General features: G+C 42.1%; 1 protein-coding gene across 1 annotated transcript; it reads right to left on the bottom strand.

The window, feature by feature from the left end:
* Nucleotides 1-18148: 18148 nt before the first annotated feature.
* Nucleotides 18149-25946, bottom strand: SrpRbeta (signal recognition particle receptor beta). Its single transcript, XM_080282186.1, has 5 exons — nt 25744-25946; nt 24802-24968; nt 20903-21042; nt 20221-20352; nt 18149-18822 (listed from the first exon to the last, which is right to left on the bottom strand). Exons 1-5 carry the CDS (start codon nt 25877-25879, stop codon nt 18624-18626), a joined length of 774 nt encoding a protein of 257 aa, XP_080138312.1. The 5' UTR covers nt 25880-25946; the 3' UTR covers nt 18149-18623.
* Between the last annotated feature and the right edge of the window lie 117 nt (nt 25947-26063).

The raw sequence follows: 26063 nt of genomic DNA on the forward strand, positions 1-26063 counted from the left end.
GAGAGAGAGAGAGAGAGAAGACAGTCGAGGGGCGAATAAGAAGAAGGGGTACTAGATAAAAGTGGAGAAAGAAGAAGAGACGAGAGAAGAGTGAAGAGAAGAGGCATCAAACATTCATACTTCAATTACCCCCCTTCTCCCCCTCTCTCCCCTCTTCCATTGACACCCCACCCCTCCCCCATTGACACCCCACCCCTACCCCCTCTCCATTGACACTCCCCCCCTGCCCCTCCCTGCGCCCCCCTTCCTACGCCCCCGGCCAAGTATTTATTAACTAAACATCTAGACATCGGCTTTGTTTGCTTGTAATGCTGCCTGAATGAGAGCTAATAACGAGAGAAGGAGGAGGAGGAAAGTGAGAGAGGAGGAGGAGAGGTATGAGGGTGGGGAGGTGGAGGGAAGGTTGAAAGGAGGGGGTGGAGGGGTGGAGGAAAGGTCGAGTGGAACGAGGAGGAGCAATAAGGAGAGAAGATGGAGCAGAAGAGGAGAAAAAAGGAATAGGATGGAGAGGAGATGAAGCACGTGTGGAGGAGGAAAAGGGAGAAAAAGAAGGAACAGTAAAAGTGATGATGAAAATGTATAGGAGACAGAGAGAGAGAGGAGAAGAATGAACAGAATGACGAGGAGGAGAAAGAAGATGAGAGAGGTAACAAAGGAAGAGAATGAAGAGACTGTGGTAGAGATAAATGAAATGCAAGACGTATGAGAGGAAAAACATGAAAGCAGAAGATGACGGATGGGAGGCTGATGAAGGAAGATCGGATGTACAGGATGACAGAAAGTCTTTTAGTCTAGAACGTAAATTGTGAATGGGGGACACCTGTAATCTGGTGTATGGATTTTTTTTATTTGCTCTTCTTTCGTTTGTTCATCGTCTGGAATAATGCTTAAGATTTAACCTACCGTGAGCATGTGAGAGATGGAAAACTGAAGCTCTCCCCTACCCACCCTATATCAGACAGTATTATAGTAGCCTGTGGTAAGAAGTAAATACCATGGTAACTGGAATGAATACACATGGAAATTTCGATCTACCAGACATGAGAGGATTTACTATGATCTCTTTTATCTATAAGCCTGAAAAAGAATCTTAACCTCAGTCGTCTGCGTAAACGTCTACATAAACACACACACACACACACACACACACACACACACACACACACACACACACACACACACACACACACACACACACACACACTTGCTTAACGTCGAAATACATTGCAGATAAATTTCGATAAAATTTTAGCTTTTGGAAAACAATAGAGATTCAAGAGAAAACAAAACGGAAAGGAGGTTTAATCTATGGTTACGAAAAACAGTAGAAAATCACGTAAAGATAAAGGCGGAAGGAAACAGAATGCAAAGGAAGAGAAAAAGGAAACATTCAAATTCCAGTTACAAAACGGAATTTGAAGGCAGGCGCCGAAATCTCCTTGCATCATCCCCTTGCGCCCACAATTAAGTGAAATTCGCCAAAGTGAATAATCTAATTGCATATATAATTTGATACTCATTATAATTACGTCTGCAGCTTGCAAGATGCCGAGGTACAATGGACGTTTACGTACGGACCAATTTGAGGAATAATTTTGGTGTAGTCTGGTAAAAAATGGGAAAGTAGTGTGGAAGAGATAAATGCAGTTAGAGGGAGAGGGGGGGGGGAAGAAAAACAGGAGAGAAGAGGAGATAATCAAAAATGACAAAAAGGAGGTAAAGAATTGCAAGGAGATGACGTGAAAAGAGAAAAATAAAGATAGGACAAGAAAAGAAGACGAGAGGATTGGGGTAAAACAAAAAACGGGAGGTAAGCAGAAAAGGTGACAAAGAGGAAGAAAGCGAGAAAAGGAGAGAGAAAGGGAAAGAGAAAGGAGGGAATGGAGAGAAGATGGGAAAGAAAGTGTCGGAAGAGAAAGATGAAAGGAGAGAGGAAGGGAGGGAAAGAGTGAAAAGGGAAGTGAGGGAAGGGAGGTTATAGGAAGGAAGGAACTGGGGAAAGAGGTTGGAAGGGATAGAAGAATTTAGGGATGGAAGGAGGAAGGAAAGAATGGAAAAAGTGAAGGAGGGAGGAAGGGTGGAAGGGAGCAAAATAGAGAGGGATGGAAGAACAAAGGAAAGCAGAGATGGAGGGAGAAGAAAAAAAGTGGAGGGCAAGGAAGGAGGCGAAATATGGAGGAAGGGACGGAAGGCAAGAAGGATGGAGGGATGGATGGAGGAGGGAGGGAGGAGTGAGAGCATTGGAGAGAACCCACCAACACTCCACAACTTCCCAAAACGCATCTCACATTTTTTCGTCCCATTCCAATAGAGAGAGAGAGAGAGAGAGAGAGAGAGAGAGAGAGAGAGAGTACCCTATCGAAGCCTCCCCACTAAAAAAAAGTAGAGCGAGTGATTTATTGTGGGCAAAGACTCAGAGAGAGAGAGAGAGAGAGAGAGAGAGAGAGAGCGAGGGGACGGGGTGAAAGATGAACCTGTTTTACTAATTCATGGCCTCTGTCGCTACACTTTGCCCGGCTAAAGACTTTTTGGCCCCCCTGTTTATTCCTCATTTCACCCATCGTCTTTTTTTTTTCATTTTCTTATTTCATTTTATTTCCTGACGGTGTGTGTGGGGGGGGAGGGGGAGGGTGTGGATGGATGGATGGATGGATGGATGGGTGGATGGATGGATGGATTGTGTGTGGGATAGAAGAGGGTATGAGTAGGCATGTATGATGTGCATGTGAGTGTGTATATGGATGTATGTATGTATGCGGGGGGTGTGTGTGCATGCGTGTGTGTGTGTGTGTGTGTGTGTGTGTGTGTGTGTGTGTGTGTGTGTGTGTGTGTGTGTGTGTGTGTGTGTGTGTGTGTGTGTGTGCGTGTCACCCTGAAATTAGGTATTCATTGGATCCCAGTGTGCTTTTAAATGACGGTATGTTGCCCAGGGTGATGATGTCTTTGGGAAGAGGAGGTTTGACAAGGAGGAAGGGAGGTTCGGAGAGAGAGAGAGAGAGAGAGAGAGAGGATCTATATGCACCTAATATCCCCCATTCACCTTTCCTTTTCACTCGCCGTCGACAGCGTTCACCTTAAACACCATTTCAGAAACGGAGTCCTGATGTGCTGGAGTAACTAGGTCGTGCACACACACACACACACACACACACACACACACACACACACACACACCGCTCGCTGGTGCAGTGGTAACTTTCTCGCTTGCCAACTGGTGGACGGGAGTTCGCGCCTCGCTCAGGTTGCGAAAAGTTTCACTGACGAAGTGGGTGGTTACTGTCCCCCTGGAGCAAGGGGACGGGTGTGTGCGTGTGTGAAGGTCACAGCCTTGCCCTTAGATCGGACTACATGAGCTCTCAGCTCCCTTCCGGGAGGGTAAAAGCTGACGATCACGACCATCAAGTGATCCTGACCGACCCGGTGAATTACACACACACACACACACACACACACACACACACACACACACACACACACACACACTCTCTCTCTCTCTCTCTCTCTCTCTCCCCCGACAGACAATGCCATAAAGTACTAGATGAAGAAGACGCACAAATTCCCCGTTTCCTTATCTGCCACTCTGTTCCTCAGCCTTCTCTTCCCTCTTGTTGATTCACCTCTTCTTCCTTCCCTCCTCCTCCTCCACTCTCTCCCTTTCCTTCATCTGCCACTCTGTACACTACTCCAGCCTCCCTCTGTACACCGTGCACTTATAAACAAGGCAGTAACGGCAGGAACACGCATATATGCATACGTATTTTCAAGCTCATGGGCCGCCGGTATAAATTTAAACAAAGGATTGACTAGTTCGATCTCGATGTCATTTCGGCTTCATTGTCTTTTCGTTCCCGTTGTCTTTTGAGTATTGAGGAGGATAATTAAATGTAAATCACTTGCTTTTTATACTTAGCATGCCTCGATTAATACTGTGCAACGGAAGGTAAACAAAACGTTGACTCTCTCTCTCTCTCTCTCTCTCTCTCTCTCTCTCTCTCTCTCTCCCTCCCTCCCTCCCTCCCTCCCTCCCTCTCTCTCTCTCTCTCTCTCTCTCTCTCTCTCTCTCTCTCTCTCTCTCTCTCTCTCTTACCACGAGGAGAGTGATACTGAAATATACTATATGCTACAATACTCAGAGTTACGGTATATATATGTTTTTAACTTGCGTCTGTAAATGCACTACACCGCATAAAGGAAAATAGCTTAACTAGAAGAGCACTCAGTGGAGCACATCTCTCCGTCAGTGGCAACGGAATTTCCAAACCACTCTTCATAATGGGTTAGGTTTTCTCATCACTGATTAGGGTTTCACAAAAAATGTTTTCCGGATCCAGAATCAATAATATGATCCAGATCGGTCACAAAGTTAATCGATTGTTCCCTGGGAAATGGGCTATCTACCCACCATATGTTATCCAATCCTCTCTCTTAATTTTTGAGTATTCCTGCAAACAGACAAACTATCAAACAAACAAACAGGGATGAAAACATACTCTCCTTGTCGGAGAGAATAATTTAATGTAGAAATTATTTTGCTTTTTGCCGTGATGTCTGACGAATTTTTAAGGTTCACTTATGTAGGCTTAAATGGTTTTGCGATCACAAACTCCGTCAATTCCTGCGGCAGGCGTAGAACTAAAAGAGGAAGTGTGTGTGTGGAAAGTGTGAGTTTTGGGAGTGATAAGAGTAGCTCGTCCTGGGGTAGCTACACACACACACACACACACACACACACACACACACACACCGCCGCCAGCACATATGCTGGTATGAATATTGCTTACATAGGGCAAAGTAAAAAGAAATAGACTGCACAATTTTAGACCCATGTGAAATTCAAGGAAAATGAAAAAGTTTAGGGATATTTTGAAAAACAGGACGTGTTACAGTATGGTTCAAAAGGTAATGGTGATATACTTGAGAAAAAAAAAATATTAATCAAATTTTAAAGTGTCTGTGGTCTTACTAACACGCATCCTATTACTGTGTCATTCTGTATATTGGTTTGGTGGTGGAGAGGGACGCCTTCATGTGGTGGCACCGATATAAGCGAGCTGCCCCACTACCTTGTTATGCCAACGTCCCACACCTCCCTCCCCAACCCCCCAAAAGAGGATGGTGGACCGCTAGAGTAGGGTATCTTCAGCCTGCAGTCCACCGGGTTCACGTTCACCTGAGGCTGTGGTTGCAACTACCATCACCACCACCACCACCACTATCATCGGTACTACTACTACTACTACTGCATATTGGACTGCATTCTCTTTTGTACGAAGGGATTCCGTCATTACGCCTCTTAAACGATTTAGTTTGCCTGATACGCATAAATATCCTGAAAGTAAGTCGACTAAAAAACACAAAAAACTTGCAAGTGAATCCAAAAATTTGTGTTTGTGTAGTTTGACCTCAGACCTAGAACCCTTTAAAAACTTTGAGAAAAAATAAGATGTCTTTGGGGTTTTGCGTAAGAAAAAATTGTGCCAAGAATGAAACATATGGGTGATGAAAGGAAGTCATGGTCCCTAAGTGAAATATGTTTAGAAGAAGAAAAAAAGAAAAAAGAAAAGAAGACGAAGAAGAAGAAGAAGAAGAAGAAGAAGAAGAAGAAGAAGGAGAAGAAGAAGAAAAGTAAAAAAGAAGCAAATACAGTACGGTCTCCACCAGTATTGAGACAACAGTAAGAAAATACGTCGTTGGACCGAAGGGATAACTCTGGTTGACTTTGGATGAGTAAGAGAAGCGTCCTTATAATTAGTTTGGTATTGAGAGACCCCTTCCTCATCCCTCACTCACCTCTCCCACATCTCTATCATTCTTCCTCTCTCACTCCCTCGCTCACTTCTCTGTCATTTCCCTCTCTCTCACTCCCCTATCACCTCTAGTTTCTTACTCCCCCTTTCCCATCCTCCACTCTCCTCTTATTCTTCCCCTCACCCACCTTCTCCTCTCCCACGCTCCTCACATCCCCCTTTCCCACTCCCTCTCACTTCTTTTTACCAGTTGAATTCTACTGTAAGTATACTTTTCTCTTATTCTTCATTCTCTCTTCCGTCCTCTTTCTTCCCTCGTCAGGCCTTGCGTCCATTTCTTTCTCCTTCCACCTGTTTTCCCTTCCACTTTCCGCATTTTTCTTTCCTTCAAGTTAATTCCTCAACATCCCAGGGTCTTCTCTCATCCTCTTTCCCCCTTTTTCTCTCACGCCCATTTTAGTTGTCTTTTTCAACCTAATTTCTCAGTATGCTTTCCCTTTCCTTACCTCGTCATCCGTTCTTGCAACTTTCTTTCCGCGTCCGTCCATCCTTTTCCTCTTCCCCCTTTCTTATTACTGTCTTTCTCGCAAGTTAATTTCTCAGCATCCCTAACCATTCTCTCCCTCTTTTCCCGCTCACGCCCATTTTCCCCGTCCCTCTTCCCCTTCCCTCACCTTTCTCTCCCCTCCTCCCCATCCCACCAATTCTGGCAGTCGTCCCGAGTTTAATAATCGCGGTGTGTACATTGTGTCTCCTCCCCCCGCGACTCCATATTGAAAATTTGTTTAAAACGGTTTTCAAACGCTTCCAATGTTTGCCTCCGGAATTAGATTTTGCAGGCAGTTAATAGTGAACCACAAGAAGAATTATTTGATAACGGATGGCAAGTTATTTCAACGGCAAATATTGACTTACTCTCTCGCTCTCTCTCCCTCTCTCGCTCTCTCTCTCTCTCCCTCTCTCCCTCTCGGTCTTTCGCTTTGGTGAGTTTTCGTCCATCTTCGAACGCGATTCAAAACTTAGCGTTCGATTGGGTGGTGAGTTTTGACCAATCACCTTGCAGCAAATTCAATCTTGTCTGCTCTACTTCTCGTCACCTAAAAGCTAGATTGCATTATTTAATTTTTTCGTGCTATTCCGGGTGCGGCTAAATTATTTCGCGCCGAGAGATAACACGAAGATAATGAGGTTCTGTGGCGCGGAATTGAGGCGACGCCATTTCCGATATATCAGTGATCACCCCGAGGGCAACACCGAGTCCCTGGTCCTCCTCATCCTCTTCCTCCTCCCTCGCTCGTCAATCAACACAAGTTCTAATTATCATTTGTTTAATTAACTGCCAAATTACCCGATCACTTTTGGTCTCTTTCTTACTCCGCAAGTCTCTCTCTCTCCAGGGCTGAGCTTCATTACCCACAAAGAGATGATGAGAGGCGGCGGCTGGAAGGGGATGAGAGGGGAGGGAAGGAAGGTGTGACGTCACAGGGGATGGAAGGGTGAATGTTTTGGTATATGAGATTATGATGACACGGAGAACAGTGATGGATCAGCGGGGGGAACAGATACTGGGGCGTCGGTATTTGGGGTTGTGCTCACTCCCGACATCAATTATGCCTCAATCCACTATCCGTATCCATTAACACGGTCTCCCGTCCTTCTGGCTCTCCGGTTTAATTCCTTTGACCGCAGTGGATGGGTTTCTCGGAGCTGGGTAAAGTAATTTGGCCTTACGTGGAATGGACTAAAATGTAAAGTTTATAACCTCGTCGGTGCAGTGATGTTCCTTTTATGCAGTATCTTGCCGCATACAGACTGCATTATTTGGCTTTGGAGGAAATTCGAACTGGAAGGGTTAGATGTAGCCATCATTCTGAAGCTGAACAACATCGCATGGAAGTAGCTGAAATATTTCAAAATAAGACGACATACGCAAAGGGCAAGTCTTAATCTGCTCAGAAGGGACGGAAGTGAGAGCGTTCTTACAGTAGCTGTACGAGTATTTTCATGTGAGGGAACTGGGCCGCTTTCACAGATAGAATACTAATTCGTGGTTACCTGAAGTTCGATGAGGCTTAGTTATGAGGAAGGAAGGAATCTCCTTGGTTAGTAGTCAAGTTTTCCCTTTAAGCTGACCACATTATGCCATTAGTGAAGCTGAAAGAAGTTGAGGATCTTCGTCAGATGAGAGTAGCTGCTGTACAGACACTGAGCCACATTGCCATTGGCATACAGTAGGAGATTTCGTAACAACTGTTTCTTAGCGATTTTACGTAATATATCTTATATTCATCTGGTGTTTGTCCTCTAGTGAACTGACTGAGGTTGATGTCTGTGATGATTCCTTTGTATTCACTGTAGCCTATAGCTTTAATAGTAACAGCAGAAGGATATTATTATGTTCAGAAAAGATAACCGAGTCAGAGGTCTTTCGAATCATGAGAATACGGTCCAGTGTCTCGACAATACTGCGCTTTACTTAACTTTGCTTAAATCCGCCATCTATCCATCTTGTATGCTAAGTTGTAAGACTAGTTTGACACTAGGTTAGGATGCCACAAAGAAGTGCTATGGAAGGGATGGAGAGCTGTAGTGCAGCCTTTTTCTGCCACTGAACTACGTGAATTGTGCTACAGAATGGCCAACATCTGGGCCAAGTTAGTATGAGAGTCAGCGTAGAGCATTATTGAAGCCAAATATTTATGGGTCCAGGAGAATGGGAAGACCTGTGTGTAGATAAAAGAATGCCTGCTTCGATGATGAGGCTCAGACATTGTTTAATTTACCCCAGGCTATACACCATCATTGTTTATTCTCAGTAGCGACCATATAGTAAACACAGATTGGACAACCCGGCCCCGCCATTGTGGTTCGCCCGTCACCCCTCGGCTATTGTAAACACTTAACTCCCTGTGATTTGTATGGCTGGTTTACAACACATGGATGTCCCAGGAATTTGCTTCTTGCTTGGCGAAACGTTGTATAAAACGGGCCCCTTCTCTGCACTTGGTGTTTTTCCTACATTCTGTCCCAGCCAGTGTTGAATACAACATTTAAAGTCAAATTTCCAGGTTACAAGGGAAGATCAAAGTTGGTTATACGTTGTGACGAGTGTCTTTAAAATATTAGCTTGCACAAGAGTAGCTTTCGTCATGGGCTACCTCTCAACACCTCCACAAATTTTGGTTAATATAAAATTAAAACATGGGTATCTAAAGGGCCATGTGCAAGTGATCTGTTTTTATCAGGTTTCTAACAAAATTGGTGGAAGTGTTGAGCGGTAGCCTGGAATGAGATGTACCATGCTTTATATCAGTATCTTAAACGTCACGGCGCATGATCTCATTTGCCCGTCCCTGTATCCTGGTCGTTTGACGCAATGGCCTTAGATCACGAGACTTTCGTCATAAGACGTCCATCAGTCGTTACACCAAATTTATTAAAATCGGAGAAAAGTGTTTCTTTTGGCACGACTGGAACTGTTCTCACGTCACCCGTGAGAGTGGTTCCGGCAATGTGAAAACGAGGTTCTTATCCATTTTCAACAAAAATTGGTGGAAGTGTTGAGAGGAACCCTGTCACGAAATACACCAAGTTTCAGATGAACGTCTCAGAGATAAACAACACAACCCATGATCTTCTGTGATCGTACCCTGTAACCTGAAAGTTTGATCTAGTGTCCTCAAATCACGAAACTCTTGTTATGAGTGGTCCGTCAACCTTTCCACCGATGTTGGTTAAAATCGGAGAAAGAGTGTTTGTTTTGGCAGGACTGGTACTATTCTCACGGGTCCAGAAGTTATTCTCATGGCAGCCGTAAAACTAGTTCTGCCCTCTTGATGTTGATGAGTTTTTGTCTGATTTTTACCAGATTTGGTGGAGGTGTTCAGAGGTGGCCCATGACGAAAGCTACTCTTGTGGAAGCTAATATTTTTAAAGATGAACGTCACAACGTGTACTCAGTTTTGTTCTCCCCCTGTCATCCGGACGTTAGACCTATATTGACCTCAAATCACGGGACTTTAATCGTAGGTTATTCGTCAACCCCTCAAAAAGTTTGTCTAAAATCAGAGAAAAAGTGTTCCTTTTGTCAAGGCCGGAACTGTTCTCACGGGGGTCGGAACTGTTTCCACTGCAGCCCTGAGAATAGTTCCGGTCATGTGTAAACGAACCGTTTTGTTCCAGTTCAGCCAAAATTGGTGGCAGTGTTGAGGGGTAGCCTGTCACGAAATTTTTCATATTTTAGATCAGTATCTTGGAGATAAATCTCACCGCATAAGAACTCCTTTGGCCTTCCTCTGTAACTTGGACGTTTGATTTCATGCCCTCAAATCACAAAACTTTTGTCGTGAGAGGTCCATGATCGCTTCCACAAAATTTAGTTAAAATCAGAGTAAAAGTGCTCCTTTTGGAACGGCTGGAACTGTTTTCCATGGACCGAAACTATTCTCACAGCAGTCTCGAGATTTTATTTAGCTCCTGAGATACTTTATGAACTGGAGGGTAAAATATAGCCTTAAATAACCCCTCCACAACTAGAAATCCTTTTGTAAGTTGAATACAAAGAATTAATTGGATGGCAGTAATACTAATCTACACACACACACACACACACACACACACGCACGCACGCACGCACGCACGCGCGCACGCACGCGCGCGCTCTTTCTTTGCGAAGGGGTTAACCAATTTTTTCGTTAAACCTTCGTAACCGTGAACTATTATCAGACACCGTTTTGCTTTCTCGCACTTCGTAACCGTGAACTATTATCAGACACCGTTTTGCTTTCTCGCATTTCACCATTCTGAACCTCACTGCCTACCCGACTTACTCTCAGCTGAATAATTATAATCCTGGGACAGCTGGAATACAGTGATGAAGTTACCCCGACCATGAGAGAGTTCAAGTTTGTACAGTAAACGTCACTGTTGTAAAAAAAAAAAAAAATAAAAAAAAATAAATTTTTCTCTCTGATTATGAAGTGTTTTGCCGTATGAGTGAAGTTAAAAGTGTAAACTACCCTACTTTTTTTTTTTTTTCTAATTTTGCCCAAAACTGCAACATCTGCCTTCAATGCTGAGTTGTAATAAGAGATTAACCTAGAGACTGATGCTAGTCACGAAGAAGTGGTACGGAAAGGATGTAGGTCCATAGCATTGTCTTACTCTACCACTGAGTTGCGTGAACTAAGCTGCAGAAGGACAGAAATCTGGGCCCAAGTTATGGGTAAAGGACTGTTGTAATCTTAAACACAGCTTATCCCCTTCTGCCCGAGCACTGTACGTCGACTTCATGACGTTGGCTCTTCCTACCACGAGATGTCATCTCTCTCTCTCTCTCTCTCTCTCAGCCAGCGTACCTGCCTGTCAGCCTTCATTCCTGCCTATCTAGGCTACCAATCTTCCTTTCTGCTGACTTACCTGCCTGCCAACCTTTATTTCTACCTACCTACCAATCTTCCTTTCAGCTGACCTACCTGCCTGCCAGCCTTCATTTCTACCTACCTACCAGCCTTTCTTTCTATTGACCTACCTGCCTTCCTTTCAACCCATCACCCTTCATTTGTACTTGCCGGCCTTAATTTCTTACCTACTTATTTATCATTCTTACTACCTACCGGGCGGGTCAGATATAGCAGTTTTCGAAACTTCTTCACTTCTGGCGGGATGTTCTAGTCAGATTTAATAGTCCGGTGACAGTTTGCATACTGCATAGAGTAAAACTCATGTCATCTTGTTCAAGGAGTTAAACATGCGCTATTGCTAAATTTGTTTGGAAGTCTTACTTACCTGTGTGTGGGGAGGAAAAGGGGTAAGGGAAGAATGACTAGTCAGTACCACCAGTAATCTGAACAGTGTTGAGCGACACATGGAGAGCTGCCACCAGGTAACTGGACGTACATGCTGTATGCTAACTCGGTGAGCGATATCTGTACTGTACATAAACACACAGTTCCCTTCCTCTCACTGACTATTTCTCTCTTGGTGTAGTGTTGCAACATTTGCTTTTAACTGATGCCAATATGTTGAACAATGTTCTAATCACTCTGCTTGCATGCCTGCCTCTTTATGTACGCCATACAACACCTGTTTGTCTACACATTCTCACCCATTCTGTAAAATTATCGGCATCCTAGAAACAGCTTTTCTCACTCTGTCATTCCCTGTTCATGAACATTACGCTTTTAAGTGTTATGTGCCTTAAAAACTCGATGTATACAATTTAGATTTTGACACTTTTACTCTTTTGACAAGAGAATTTCTTGTATGTTTTCAGCTGTTACCGTCTTTTTTTTCATTGAAAAAAACGAAGAAAAGTAACATACAAACATATAGATGATACACCTAAGATACGTTGTATGTTGTAGTTGTTGCTATTCATGAATTTCCAGAACGATGATAACACTGTACAGAGAGAAGGTTTGTGGAATGCTCTAAGAACACAAATGAAGTTAGAGGGAGGGGGGATGATGAGGGCAAAGAAAAAAAATGTGATATGGTGTACTAGAAAGGATAAAACTAACATGCTACTGGAGGTTTATCACAGAATAAAACTCTCTAGTGTTCGTCAAAATAAAATCTGTATTGGTTGAGATGATATTAACTTGAGATACTTATTACCTCATTACTTGCCAAGCGCTTAGTTTGAATGAGCGATGTAAAACTAGGTATAACATGCAGATTTGTTGTTTCTCAAACCAAATATTATTTTCTCTGCCTTCTTCATATACATGACCAGTCATATTACAATAAGCCTACTTGTCACGAAGCTTGTTTATCATTGCCATACAAATTGGCAACAGGCAGCGGATATCCAAGCATTGCTTGCATTGCTGCATATTATTTCCTGTTCCTTGATAAAGATAATTATGATTATATACTTGTCATATAACTGGCAGGCAGTTTTGCATTCCCTTCACTTTAGCCACGTCTTAAGCAGTAGAGAATACAGTTTCAGAATAAAATTCTTCATCATTTTCATCATCATTATCTTAACCTTTTATTCCCACCTAAGGGTTGGCCGAGGTAGGATCCAGAAACAAGAGACAAAAAAGTGGGAAAGCTATCACCTCCATACCCAGTGAAAGTAAAGTTCCCAAAATCATGACCACCTCACAGGCCTAACCCTTGCACATATTGTTTTTACATTTTCTTTACCGATGCTTTTCACATACCTAGCAGAAAAAAAAAAAAAATCCTTTGCACGATAACTTCTATTAATATCAGTGTATCAAGTCCTACACTTCATCAGGACAACTAAAGCTCATTGCTGGTTACCATCAGTTTCCAGTACTGTAATAACGATAAAGTATTCATAAAGTGTAGTACTAGTAATTGCATAGTGGTAGGTGGGGGTGACCATCATCCTTTCACTTGATGTAGTGCTGCCTGCTTCATCCTTCACGTTTATCATTGTTTCTGTGTCTGCCCTCCTCTCTTCCAATTCTCCCTTTCCTTCCTTCCACCATTTATTATTCTACTTTTCAAGTTCAGATGACTCTGCACTGAGTGACAAACCAAATGGTTTTTGCTGGGTGGTAACCATATAACCAGATCTCTGGATAGAGTATACTGTGGTGCCTGTAAGAGGGTGAAGATCCAAATGCAGCATCCACCCAGAAACGAAATCTTCACACTTTTCCCATTCCGTCTTGTCACCTTTTATTACTCTTCTTTCCAATACTGGTGGCTGTACACTGAGTGACAAGCATAATGGTTTCCTGTAAACCAAGGAAACTATTTATTGATGGTAGCTGGTGACGATCATCATTCACTCACATTAGTGCTGCCTACTTCTTCCTTCACCTTTATCATTCTCTATCTGCCATCCTCTCATCCTATTTCTTTTATTTTTCCTGTCACTTTATTACTCATCTTTCCTTTTCAGGTGGCTTTACATTGAATGACAAGTCAAATGGTTTCCTATAAACCAGGAAACCATTTGCAGCACTGGGTGGTAACCATTTAACCAACCCACACTTGTTCCCTACATGTCAACAAGTGGGTTGGTGAGTTAGTGCCCCTCCCCGTAAAACAACTACCGGCAATCAGACACAAATAGCCACCCCTTATGGGATTATGGCATCTGGCTATAGATAGATAGATAGAAACTACAGTATTTACAATGCTGGCTGATAACCATATAGTGTAACCTGATTATAAGGTGGAGTGGAGCCTACTATGGTGCCCTTGTTAACAGGGTGATACAAATGTGGAATCCACCCTGGAACCAAACCTCCGTATTTTTCCCCACACTTCACTGTACTGAGGCAATGTCAACCACAAGGGAACATCAGTTGACTGCACGGGACCGCCCTGCAGGGGAGATTGCTTGCCTGTGGTTGAAAGGTATGCTCAGTCAGGCAGACTGGGGTTGATCAACAACAACCAGTAAGAGTATGATAAAACGGAAATAAATTTCTCAACTTGGAAATGTAGTTTATTAAAAAAAAACTCATCCATTCTCAACATAAATTACTGCATAATACACATCCAGAAGCTGGCTAAATTGTGGCAAATTAGTCAGTACACGATCAAACATTCTGTAAAGCATATCAGACTAACTGAAAGGGAACAATACACACCAGTCGGTAACGACACTCACCAGACAAGTGTGAAGTGCTGGATGGCTTATAAGAGTATTGGTATTTGCCATTATACTACTACTTTTTTTTTTTTTTTTTTAAACCAGCATCATGAGTTCTTCCTTCACCTTATATAGTTCAGTTCAAGTTTAGTTCATTGATCCATTCACTGCAATTTTTCATTTCCAGTTTGCATTACTGCACTTGTGACAAAATATACCACCAAGCTGTACAAGTTATTTCCATCTGCACTGTCCAATTCATGATTCCTCGTATCTAACCAGCTATGCCTGACAATAAACTTACTTTTCTTAAGAATTGTAAGAAGTTTACTATCAACTTACTGATCAATCTTGATGACAAGAACAACTGAAGCTTGTACTCAGTGAACAGGTATACATGCTTATTTCATCTCACTAAGGCATGCAGCTTTAATTTCTGGAGGAAAAAAAAAAAAAAAAAAAAAAATCATGCACCAAGTACACTTGTAAATTTCATTTCTTGTTCACCCTCTCCCCTACCCCTGGCTGGATGGAAACTGTGGCTAGATGTCACACCAAGGACCTATCAGTCAATGGTCAAGTGGTACTTCTGAGCTTTGCTAAACTGCAGAATAGCAGCACCATCATGAAAAGCTACTCATTCTGTCTAGCTAAGCCTCAAACACTTCCTTCCATGCTAAACATGTCTTTCTTCCAGCTGGGGATAGAGGATGAAAGTGAACACAACCAGGTCTAACTCAACATGTACTTGCTGTATACGCAACTAAAAACAACATTCCGTTGTAGCTACTGCGGAAAATGTTCACTTAAAAGATGGCAATTCCGTGAAATAAACATTAGTAGGAAGCCACACCCAGAAATACTACAACATAATAGCAAAGACATTTTTAAAACTGTTTTACATTACAAGTCATCATTAACCCAGATTCTCAGCCATTTCTCCACATGAGGCATACTAAGCATTACACATTACTGCAATTTTAGTACTCTGTACTCAACTTGGAAGCATATTTTTAATTAAATTAAAGTTGAAAGTTGGAATACAAATGTGGGCGATTGTGTGTGTATGCACCAACGCAAGATCGTGCTAGAAGAGTGAGAGAAGAGTTCTGGACAAATGTAGAAGTGTGCATGGAAAAGTTTGGAAAGAATGAGAGAGTGTTTTTGATCGGTGATATGAATGGAAAGTTGGGAATGTGAAAGTGGATGGAATACTTGGTGAGTGGGGTGTGCCTGCTGAGATAGATGAGAATGGGAGTGCGTTAGTGGACATTTGTGCTGGGAGGGGGTTGGTGATAGCCAATACCCTCTTCAGGCATAAAATGTTCCACAGGTATACATGGCGAGTGATGAGAAGGGTGGGTGGTGAACTGAATGAAAGGAAGGCAATGATTGATTATGTGTGTGTGGATGAAAGGATGCGAAGATGTGTAATGGATGCAAGAGCTTATAGAGGTTGGGGGAGTGGACTTTCTGACCACTACTTGGTGGTGGCCAGAATTAGGATTCAAGTAAGATGGAGGAATAGAAGAAGGGAAAGACGAGAGGAAGGAGTAGTTGCAAGGAGTGTGGAAAGGTTACGAGAGGATGAGAAAAAGGCAGAGTATAAGACAGAAGTGGAGGAACGATTGGGCAAATATGAATTGGAGCAGATGGAAGACGTGGAAGGTGTGTGTAGGATAATTACAGAAGAAATATGTGCAGCATGTGATGTGGTGTGTGGAAGGAAGAGAAGACGGAGGGGGGTGCAAGGAACAGCGTGGTGGACTGAAGAGGTGAGACAGGCTGTGGCACAAAAGAAGAAAGCATACAATGAATGGAAGAGAAATTGGGGCGTGGAAGAAGTTGAGAGGTGGAAGAGAGAGTTATATGTAGAAAGAGAGGTGAAAAGATTAGTAAGAGAGAGTAAGAAGGGAGTGGATGAGGAATTTGGCAGGAATTTGAGTGTAAAGTGGTGGGACTGTAAGAAAATGTTCTGGAAAGAGGTGAAAAGAGTAAGACACGGTGGAAGTGAAGTTAGCAGGGGAGTGAAAGATAAAAATGGTAGATTACTAGTGGAGAAGGGAGAAAAAGTGAGCAGATGGAGAGAACACTTTAAGGAATTGTTGAACATAGAGGATGGAAGTAATGCGAGTATAAGTGGCTGGGGAATGGCTGGGAGAAGGAGGGAGGTGAGAAGACAGGAAGAAATCAGTAGGATAGAAGTTGTGGAAGCAATGAAGAAAGTTAAATCGGGGAAAGCCCCAGGAATTGATGGTGTGTGTGGTGAAATGCTGAAGCATGGGGGAGAGATAGTAGTAGAACGGATGTGGAAGATGTGCAGATTGGCCTGGGATGAAGGTAGAGTCCCGGAGGATTGGAAGTCAGGTATAATTATTCCCTTGTACAAAGGAAAAGGGGAAAAAGAAGTTTGTGGTAATCATAGGGGCATCTGTCTTCTTAGTATAATAGGAAAAGTGTATGGTACGATACTTATTGAGAGAGTTAGAGAAAGAACAGAGAAATTAGTTGGAGAAGAACAGGGAGGCTGTAGGAGGGGAAGAGGTTGTGTAGATCAGATATTCATTCTTAGATCTTTAGTGGAAAAGTTTCTAGAGGAGGGAAAGAAGTTGTATGCGGCTTTCATGGATTTGGAGAAAGCATATGACAGGGTGGATAGACAAGGATTGTGGAAAGTGTTAAGAATATATGGAGTAGATGGGAAGTTGCTGAATGCTGTGAAGAGTATGTAAGATGGTGCAAGGCTGCAGTGTGTGTGGATGGTGAACTAAGTGAATTTTTCTCTTTGAAAGTTGGGTTGAAACAGGGATCTGTCACGGCTCCATGGTTGTTCAATCTGTACATGGATGGGGTAATAAAAGAGGTACAAGGTAGGATAGTGGATGTTGGAGTGGCCATGGTGAGAGAGGATAGTGTTTGGAAACTCCCTGTACTGTTGTTTGCAGATGATACTGTGTTGTTGAGTGAAGACGAAGGGGAGCTGCAAGGCTTGGTGGTTGAGTTTGGGAGAGTGTGTAAGAAACAGAATCTAAAGGTGAATGTAGGGAAGAGTAAAGTGATGGTCTTTGAAAGAGGTGAAGTCAGTGAATGTACAGCAAGGCTGGATGGTGAGGAATTGGAAAATGTGAGTACGTTTAAGTACTTGGGTAGTGTGATGAGTAAGGATGGAGGTTTGGAGGGTGAAGTGCTTGAAAGGGTACAGCAGGGAAGAAAGGTTGCTGGTTCTTTGAAAGCAGTGATAAGAAACAGGGAAGTGAGCATGGAAGTGAAAAAGTTCCTACAGGACAGTATTGAGATACCAACTCTAACGTATGGAAGTGAAGCTTGGACGTTGCTGGAAGGACACAAGTCAAGAGTGAGAGCAGTGGAAATGAGTTATTTAAGAGGAGCCTGTGGAGTCACATGGAGAGACAGGCTGACAAATGAGGATATAAAGGAGCGTTGTGGTGTGGATGTGGATGTGATAGGAAGCGTTATGAGGAACACACTGAGGTGGTTTGCCCATATGGAGAGGATGGAGGGTGAAAGGCTGACGAAGAGAGTGTATGTGAGTGAGGTGGAGGGGGGAAGAGGGAGGGGGAGGCCGAGGATGAGATGGAGGGATGGGGTGGAGAGGTATATGAGAGAGGGGAGCGTGAGTTGGGAGCAGGGCAGTGAAATGGCGGGGGACAGGGCGACTTGGAGGCGATTTGTTTGTGGCCACCCCAGATGGGATTGAGGCGTCTGGCAATAGACAGATAGATAGAAATTTTCAGTACCACAGCATACAACTTCAGATACTTCATATTCCAGTCTTGTAACAAAAATACATCACCATTATCACTAATGGATACATTTGATAAATCTGTTCTGATGCTTTATATCTAACATGGCTTATTTACCAAGCTAGGCACCAACATAAATGCTATCCCTGTATCCAACTAGTCATTAGACATTAACAGTCACAGTAAACAGCCTTTAAACAAACATTGTCTCTACTGTTAAGTACTGAAGGCAAAACAGTACCTATATTCTTCAATATACTGTCATTTTACACATTCAGTATTACTACAGTATTTGTATTCTTGATGGTCCAGGATTATGTACTGGCAGTGCTGCTGGACAAATTATTGTTAAGTTCAGCAGTTAAAATATTTTCATCATGACATGATCTCTTCACAGGTTCCATCAGTAGCAACAGAAACAAGGTTTCTTTAATGAATATTTCATCATCAGCTACAGTAATTAAACTTCACACTCAAAATGCCAATGACACTTATATCCAAGACTTTCTACTCCTCTCATGGTTTTTTTTATGCCAGCTGATGTAGCCAGTTGGTGACGGGCTCCAACTTCTCACCACCCTTAGCCACAGTCTCCACAAACTCCACCTTGATGGGGACCAAGTGGTTGAACTCAAAGTCTTGCCCTTGCCGCCCCAGGAAGCTGTTGTTGTTGCCCCCTTCACCCACTGATTGCAGCTGACTGGCTCGGGTCACACGAAGCAAGTTCCTGGGAAAATTTTCTTAAATTAACACTTTACCCTTATTTTGTACTGGTAGCTACAGGTTAATTGTGAGATCAAGACGGTGTCAGCTGTAAAGCTTCATACATACAAAAATACAGAAAACATGACATTACACCATCTTTATCTATAGCTGGATGCAATAATCCTGCAAAGGGTGGCTGTTTGGCCTTGAGACAGCTGAGTTAGTTGTTTTATGGGAAGGGACACTAATCTTCCACCAAACCACATGTTGACATGTAGGAAACACCTGTGGGTTGGTTATATGGTTTGGTTACCACCCAGCATTGTAAATGGTTTCCTGGCTTATGGGAAACAACTAGGCTTGTCACTCAATGTAAAGCCACCTGAAAAGGAAAAAAAGAGTATTAAAAAGTGAGAGGAAAGATGGGAGAAATAGGAAGAGAGGAGGGCAGACATGGAAAAAGAATGATAAAGGTGAAGGTAAAAATAGGCATCACTACATCCAAGGAGTGGATCTAGTTTTAAAAACTCTTCACTCATACAGTATAGTATTTATTCTAGAGCTATACGGACAGCAACAGTAAACATTTCACCATATCTTCTCTTAGTGTTGATACTGTATTGTACAGTACTGTATATGCATTACAAAGTTATCATCATCAACATCCTAACATTTATTAGATCTTAGGCACAGCTTTATTCCTTTCTCATCAGATATTAGTGACAAGTTCCAGTTCCACTCTACCTCTCCAGTCTCACAAGGGTTATAACAGTGCTTGCACAATTGGCAGGTGAGAGGAGTCATCACGTTGTATGGCTGTTATTGTAAACACTGGCAAGAAAACATACTTCAGCTTCTTCACCTTAACCCTATTTCACAAACACAAAAATATAAAATGGGTAGGATCCAGAAATAGGAAAGTCAAAGCAAAAGAAAGCAGAAGTATCAACTGTGCCCAATGAAATGGGCCACATATCCTTTCACTCATAACTGAAGCATTCTACATCCTTCCAAAGTGAATGGTTCAGTGGCTAGTCACCAAGTTTGTAACCAATCTTCAATCATATTTTCATAGGCTAGTAGGTCAGTGGTAACGATTTTCTTACCAGTGGAAGTAGTTGATACTTTGTGCATCTTTATAACCACTTTGCAGCTAAATCATTTACTACTATGCATGGCCATACAGTACATAAAGTAGATATCTCTGGTATGTCATGATTACATGAACTTCACTAAATGCCAGCATTCTCTCATCATACTGTAATTATGAATCTGGCTGGCAACAACTGTCTCTTCCTTCAGCTCTACATCACTTATCTGTATTCATGTGCTTTGCCCCTTGTGACCTGACCAAAGGGGCAACATGTAAAAGCTTATAAGCAGCCTGTGAAGGAGAGAGAGGTGCGAAGGTAGGACATACATTTCCTTCTCCAGTGTTTTCTGGATGAGGGGAGCAGCTCGAGCCATTGTTAGATCTTGCTTGTTGCATGCCACCAACACTCGTCTAACTCCACTCTGCACTGTACCATCACACAGCACAGTATACAGAAACCTACACAAGAAACATAGGGAACAAGATCAGAAACTGCACTACAAAAGGCTTAATAAAATACAGTGTACCTAATTACTATAATACATCTTTCAACTGTAAGATAAGTCTTCTAAACTGAATACACTATGTAGTGGAAGTCAAAAGTGCAGTAAATGGAAGATTCTCAAATTCAGGTACAGTGTTAATGTTACTGCAAATCTTTACAAATGATGTTCACTGCCTGTGACTAATAGCAATCTTATTCATTCTCAAATTAGGCAATATAAAGGGCATTTCTGTAACAAAATAGTAATAGCTATAGCAATTAGCATTTGCTTAAAAAAAAAAAAAAAAAAAAAAAAGAGAGAGAGAGAGAGAGTGAGAGAAATCTGCCTACACATAACTCTGTATCAGTATCAATATCTATTTCTGGCTCTTTCATAAATATGTGAAATACTTAACCAATGAAATTAGCCACTCATGAATATCTTGAAATCAGTGAAACCTTATCCACCCATCCATGTAACCTATGTGTAACAGTAGTGATATCATACGTGAAGAGGAGACTCACTCTGCCACATCCCGAACATCCTTTTGTATTGCAGAGGAATCCAGCACAAAAATAATGCCCCGGGCCAGCTTTTTCACCTTCTCAAAGAGAGCATAACGTATCCGCTCATGGCCCGGCAGATCATACACCATCAGTGATTTCTGCATTAGACAAGTTTTACTGTTACTGTATGTTAAAGAAAGTAGCTATGGGAAGCGTACAGTCCTAGTATGCAGAAGCTAACAGTTGAGGCAAATATAACTGACCCCTACAGCCTTGGTCACCTGATGATGGCTTTCCACACTGCTCAATCTTTAGCAGCCACCCTACGGAACTAAATAGGGAGACTGCCAAAGACTGAGCAGTGTAGAGGGCTGCCCTTAGGTAACCATGGCTGATGCATGCAAGCATGTTACAGCCTTTACAAATAATATGATATGGTCTAGGTAGTTCTTTTCTTAGATAACTAACACTGCCTGGCATTCACGAGAACAAAATAAATAAGATATTCCCAGACCAAAGGGGTTAATGACATTGTTTCTAATGCTGAAAGCTTAGGGAGGTCTTTCCTATGCCAAAAAGAAAACTGCTGGACAGAATAAAATTTTAAGACATCACTAGGCTGAATGCTTGTAGAAAAAAAAAAAATTATATCTATCTATCTACCTGCCATAAGATGGGGCAACTGGGCACAGTGGGGAACAGGGCATATACTTATTTGCAAACTTTCCAAAATAAAACCTATAAATCTTTAATTTTCTGATCGTTTTAGGTGTTAATTATGTAGCTTAGTCCCCCAGCAATAACATATCTCAAAGTCAACAATTAGAAACTGAAAAAAGTGGTCCACTCACCCTTGCAAGCATTAGAGTGATGTTTTTGAGAATTCGCCGAATCCCCAACAATGGAAACACCAAGGGTAAGCTACCTAGGTTAGAAGTTGGCTAGAGAACTGTACCAAGGCTCATTTTATTGGACATTGTCAAAGGATGGATGGGAACTAGCAACATGTTTCAACAGTTAAGCATTACCAGGAATGGCATGGGTAACTCAAGGGGGGTAACTAGACACATTAATTATTATTATTTAGTTTCTAAATATGTCTCAGAGACTCCTTGTCATCTACTGCTATACTGCTAAGTCTCAAAGATGCACCAGGCTCTGAATCTAAGACCCTGTTTACTCACAGAACTCCAGTGATGGTGCGGAACTACAAGCTGCGTGGACAAGATCCTGAGTAGCAGGGTACAGTGTTTTTCCTGCATACCATAATGTCGCCCAGACCTTGAAAAACGTAACCTATTCTAGATGCCATACACTTTGACTAGAAACATTTCTAAGTTTGCTTAATTTGTTGTATTAAAAATTTCCATTGCGCTAGTCTATGGAAGAAACAGGTGTACGTCCGGTACGCAGGATTATACCAATTGGAGGTCTTCTTTATGTGTCCTGCCATGTTTAACTCACAAGCACTGGGCAGTATATAACAAAGTCGTCACCTGACTACTGTACAGGCAATTTTTCAGAAACTGCCGAAAATTGCTTTTTTCAAACCTTAATATCTCAGGAGCTATAGAACTTAGGGGAATGAATTAATAACCATTTTACTCACCAACTCTTCCTCTTGCAAATGAAAGTATCTTCAGGTCTCTAGGTCATTGCATTGATGAGTAATGACGTGGGGAAGAAAACTACCGGTAATTTTTGCTGCAAGAACAGCGTGAGAGCAGGACATGTTCATGCGTCTGCCCTCTGCACTGACTATGGCTTTGCTCTCAGGGAGATAACTTACTCCACTACTAGGTAAACTAGACACAGTTGCATCCAAGGTATGCCTTATGGCACTATCACTGAGCCCTTTTCTAGTATCCTTGGAAAGAGGGTTGGCAGGGGTGGATGGTGCAATTGGCTACAGACGGCACTGACTGAGTCAGTCAGAGGGGAACCTGGAGAAAGCATTGTACACCTGGCAAAGGCAAGGGACAGGATGACTCTCGCCTGTGTGGTATAGTGGGACTCCCTTTCTACCCCTTGGTGGCAAGATGAAATGGTGGCTGGTTCAAAAGGTGACGGGCAGACAGTTGCATGTATAGTCGCTACCCGGCAGGCTTGTAGCAGCCTGACTGTGACGTGTATGCATGTTACCCAGCAGATGGGGGTTAGCATGTAATGCCTGAATAAGTTAATGTTTTTAGTAGCTAGCAGTCAACTGTAATGATCCCCTTTATACAATCAAAGAAGTTGCATTTATTATCAATGTGTTCCATGATGACCAAAATCTTTTGTGGTACCATGCATTTTAGGCACCAAGTGTTGGAACTGTCTATTTTAGGTACTTAAATCTTAAAACAGTAATACCTGCCGAAGTTTATGATGAGCACCTTCATACAGTAACAAAAAGGTTTGGTTGCCTGGTTGCCCTATGGTGTGGGATAAACAGGCACCCACCATGTTTTATTTCTAAGCAAGTTGTTTTTTTTATCCTTAAGTATGTCTCTGGTTCCAAAAGATAGCCCTAATTGAGTCATTTAAAAACATTTTTCACTTTTTCAAAATTCGTATAAATATCTATAATCTATCTATCTATCTATTGCCAGACGCCTCAATCCCGTTTGGGGTGGCCACAAACAAATCGCCTCCAAGTCGCCCTGTCCCCCGCCATTTCACTCCCCTGCTCCCAGCTCACACCCCCCTCTCTCATATACCTCTCCACCCCATCCCTCCATCTCATCCTCGGCCTCCCCCTCCCTCTTTCCCCCTCCACCTCACTCACATACACTCTCTTCGTCAGTCTTTCACCCTCCATCCTCTCCACATGGCCAAACCACCTCAGTGTGTTCCTCATAACGCTTCCTATCACATCCACATCAACACCACAACGCTCCTTTATATCCTCATTCGTCAGCCTGTCTCTCCATGTGACTCCACAGGCTCCTCTTAAATAACTCATTTCCACTGCTCTCACTCTTGACTTGTGTTCTTCCAACAACGTCCAAGCTTCACTTCCGTACGTTATAGTTGGTATCACAATACTGTCATGTAGTAACTTTTTCACTTCCATGCTCACTTCCCTGCTTCTTATCACTGCTTTCAAGGAACCAGCAACCTTTCTTCCCTGCTGTACCCTTTCAAGCACTTCACCCTCCAAACCTCCATCCTTACTCATCACACTACCCAAGTACTTAAACGTACTCACATTTTCCAATTCCTCACCATCCAACCTCGCTGTACATTCACTGACTTCACCTCTCTCAAAGACCATCACTTTACTCTTCCCTACATTCTATAATACTGACCAAAAAGTGGTATAAATTTTTAGCCCCATGTTCAGGTACCCCTCTCTCTCTCTCTCTCTTATATAAATATATATATATATATATATATATATATATATATATATATCATCAGCCGTCTGTGTGTCCACTGCAGGACTGGCCTATCCCGACTGAAGTGAGGATGATACAGCTAATAATGTATCTTTACCAAGTGGCTTAGGCCGTCTAGTCGAGATTGTATGTAGGGTGAGAAGTGCTTGTAAGTGTAATTGTACTGTTGGAGTGGCTATGGATGTGTGTGTAGTCTGTGTACCATGTGTAATCGGCCCACGCAAGCTGACTGGGTGCAAGCATATTTTATAGTACAAGACTCAGGTTCAACCACAGCACCCCTTGTGTCCGCCAATACAGTATGTAGCCTGAAGAACGCTCCCAAAGTTTATTACCCTGGCGGGGCCCGAACCCTCGTTCTTCAGTGTAAGAAAATGCACACTTTACCAGTGTACCACAAAGGCTATATATATATATATATATATATATATATATATATATATATACACACACACACACACATAGATTATACCATATACAGAAAATTTTTAACTATCAATACTGTACTGTAAATGTTTGGGTGGCTGAACACACCTTTCCTTTAGTGTACTGGGCAGAGGACTCTTTGACAGAGGTTACAGAAATGACATCTGTATCATAACAAAGTTGAGAAAACAGCTGTGTCTTGCCAGACTCGCACAGACCAAGCAGCAGGATCCCACGCCGCTTACTGGATGACCTCAGCAGCCGCCACAAGAACACTGTCAAGAGGTGATATGGTATGGTAAGATAAACTGTATCTTCTACATTACAGTTATAACTGAAAATACAATAACATTTCAAAGTGTGCAGTAATAAGCTATGACAGTAGAGCGTACTGATGCTTCTGTGTGTGTGTGTGATTTTTTTACATGTAATGATTTTAATAGATTCAAATAGCATCTCTACTGCATTACTTCTTTCCTTAATTTTCTAAATAATATTCCCCTTAATTATGGGTATTCCTCATCAGTATTTGTCCATTCCATCCCCTATAAAGTTAGGTTACATTCAGCTGGCTAGATTACCGGTAGGTTAAAAAAAACATCAGACTTGCATTGGCTGTCCAAAACTGGAAATTAACCCAGGTAGTACATCACAGCTTGTCTGATTACTGTTTCCTTGGGTTACAACAGATAGGAAGTTTAGAAGGTTTTGCTGTAAGTAAAAAAGATTAACATCAGACCTCTAAATGTACTTGCAACAGCATATCTAAATACTATCCTCTCCTGGAGGGGAAATAATATACAGTTGTATCTTCTTGTGGAAAAATGGCTTGCATTAAGATGTAAAAACTTTACATTCATCAGCTTTGGTAATATATTTGCAGCCGAAAACAAAAAAAAATCAGCACTTCACATGCTACACTAGAGTGTTAAAATATATATTTTATATATATATATATATATATATATATATATATATATATATATATATCTGTACACATGGTGCAAATTTTCTGTGTAAATACATGAGAAATAAACTTGTTCTACCTACCCAGAGTTACCAAACCAATCGCTGCTGCCACCAAGATCTGGAGCAAGAACACATTTTCTTCGTTTAACTCGGGTATAAGTTTGTTGAATGTTTCCTTTAGAGATATTTTCTTCTTGTGTCGTATTTCTTCCGTCATGGCTGGGACTGTGTATGATTACTTTCTAAAAATCAGCTGGAAGTCCGAAAATCGTCTGTCACACCTACTTCAGACAGCCAAGTTAACTCCTGAAGATGAAACAGATGTTGGATGTTAGAAGCATCGTAAAATCATATACCTAACTTTTTTAATAGATTTCGTATCAAAATTATTTGTTTTGTGT

Source organism: Coenobita brevimanus, chromosome 92 (assembly GCF_032717465.1).
Source record: "Coenobita brevimanus isolate Jiangsu-jjx chromosome 92, ASM3271746v2, whole genome shotgun sequence".
Classification (NCBI taxonomy): Eukaryota; Metazoa; Arthropoda; class Malacostraca; order Decapoda; family Coenobitidae; genus Coenobita; species Coenobita brevimanus.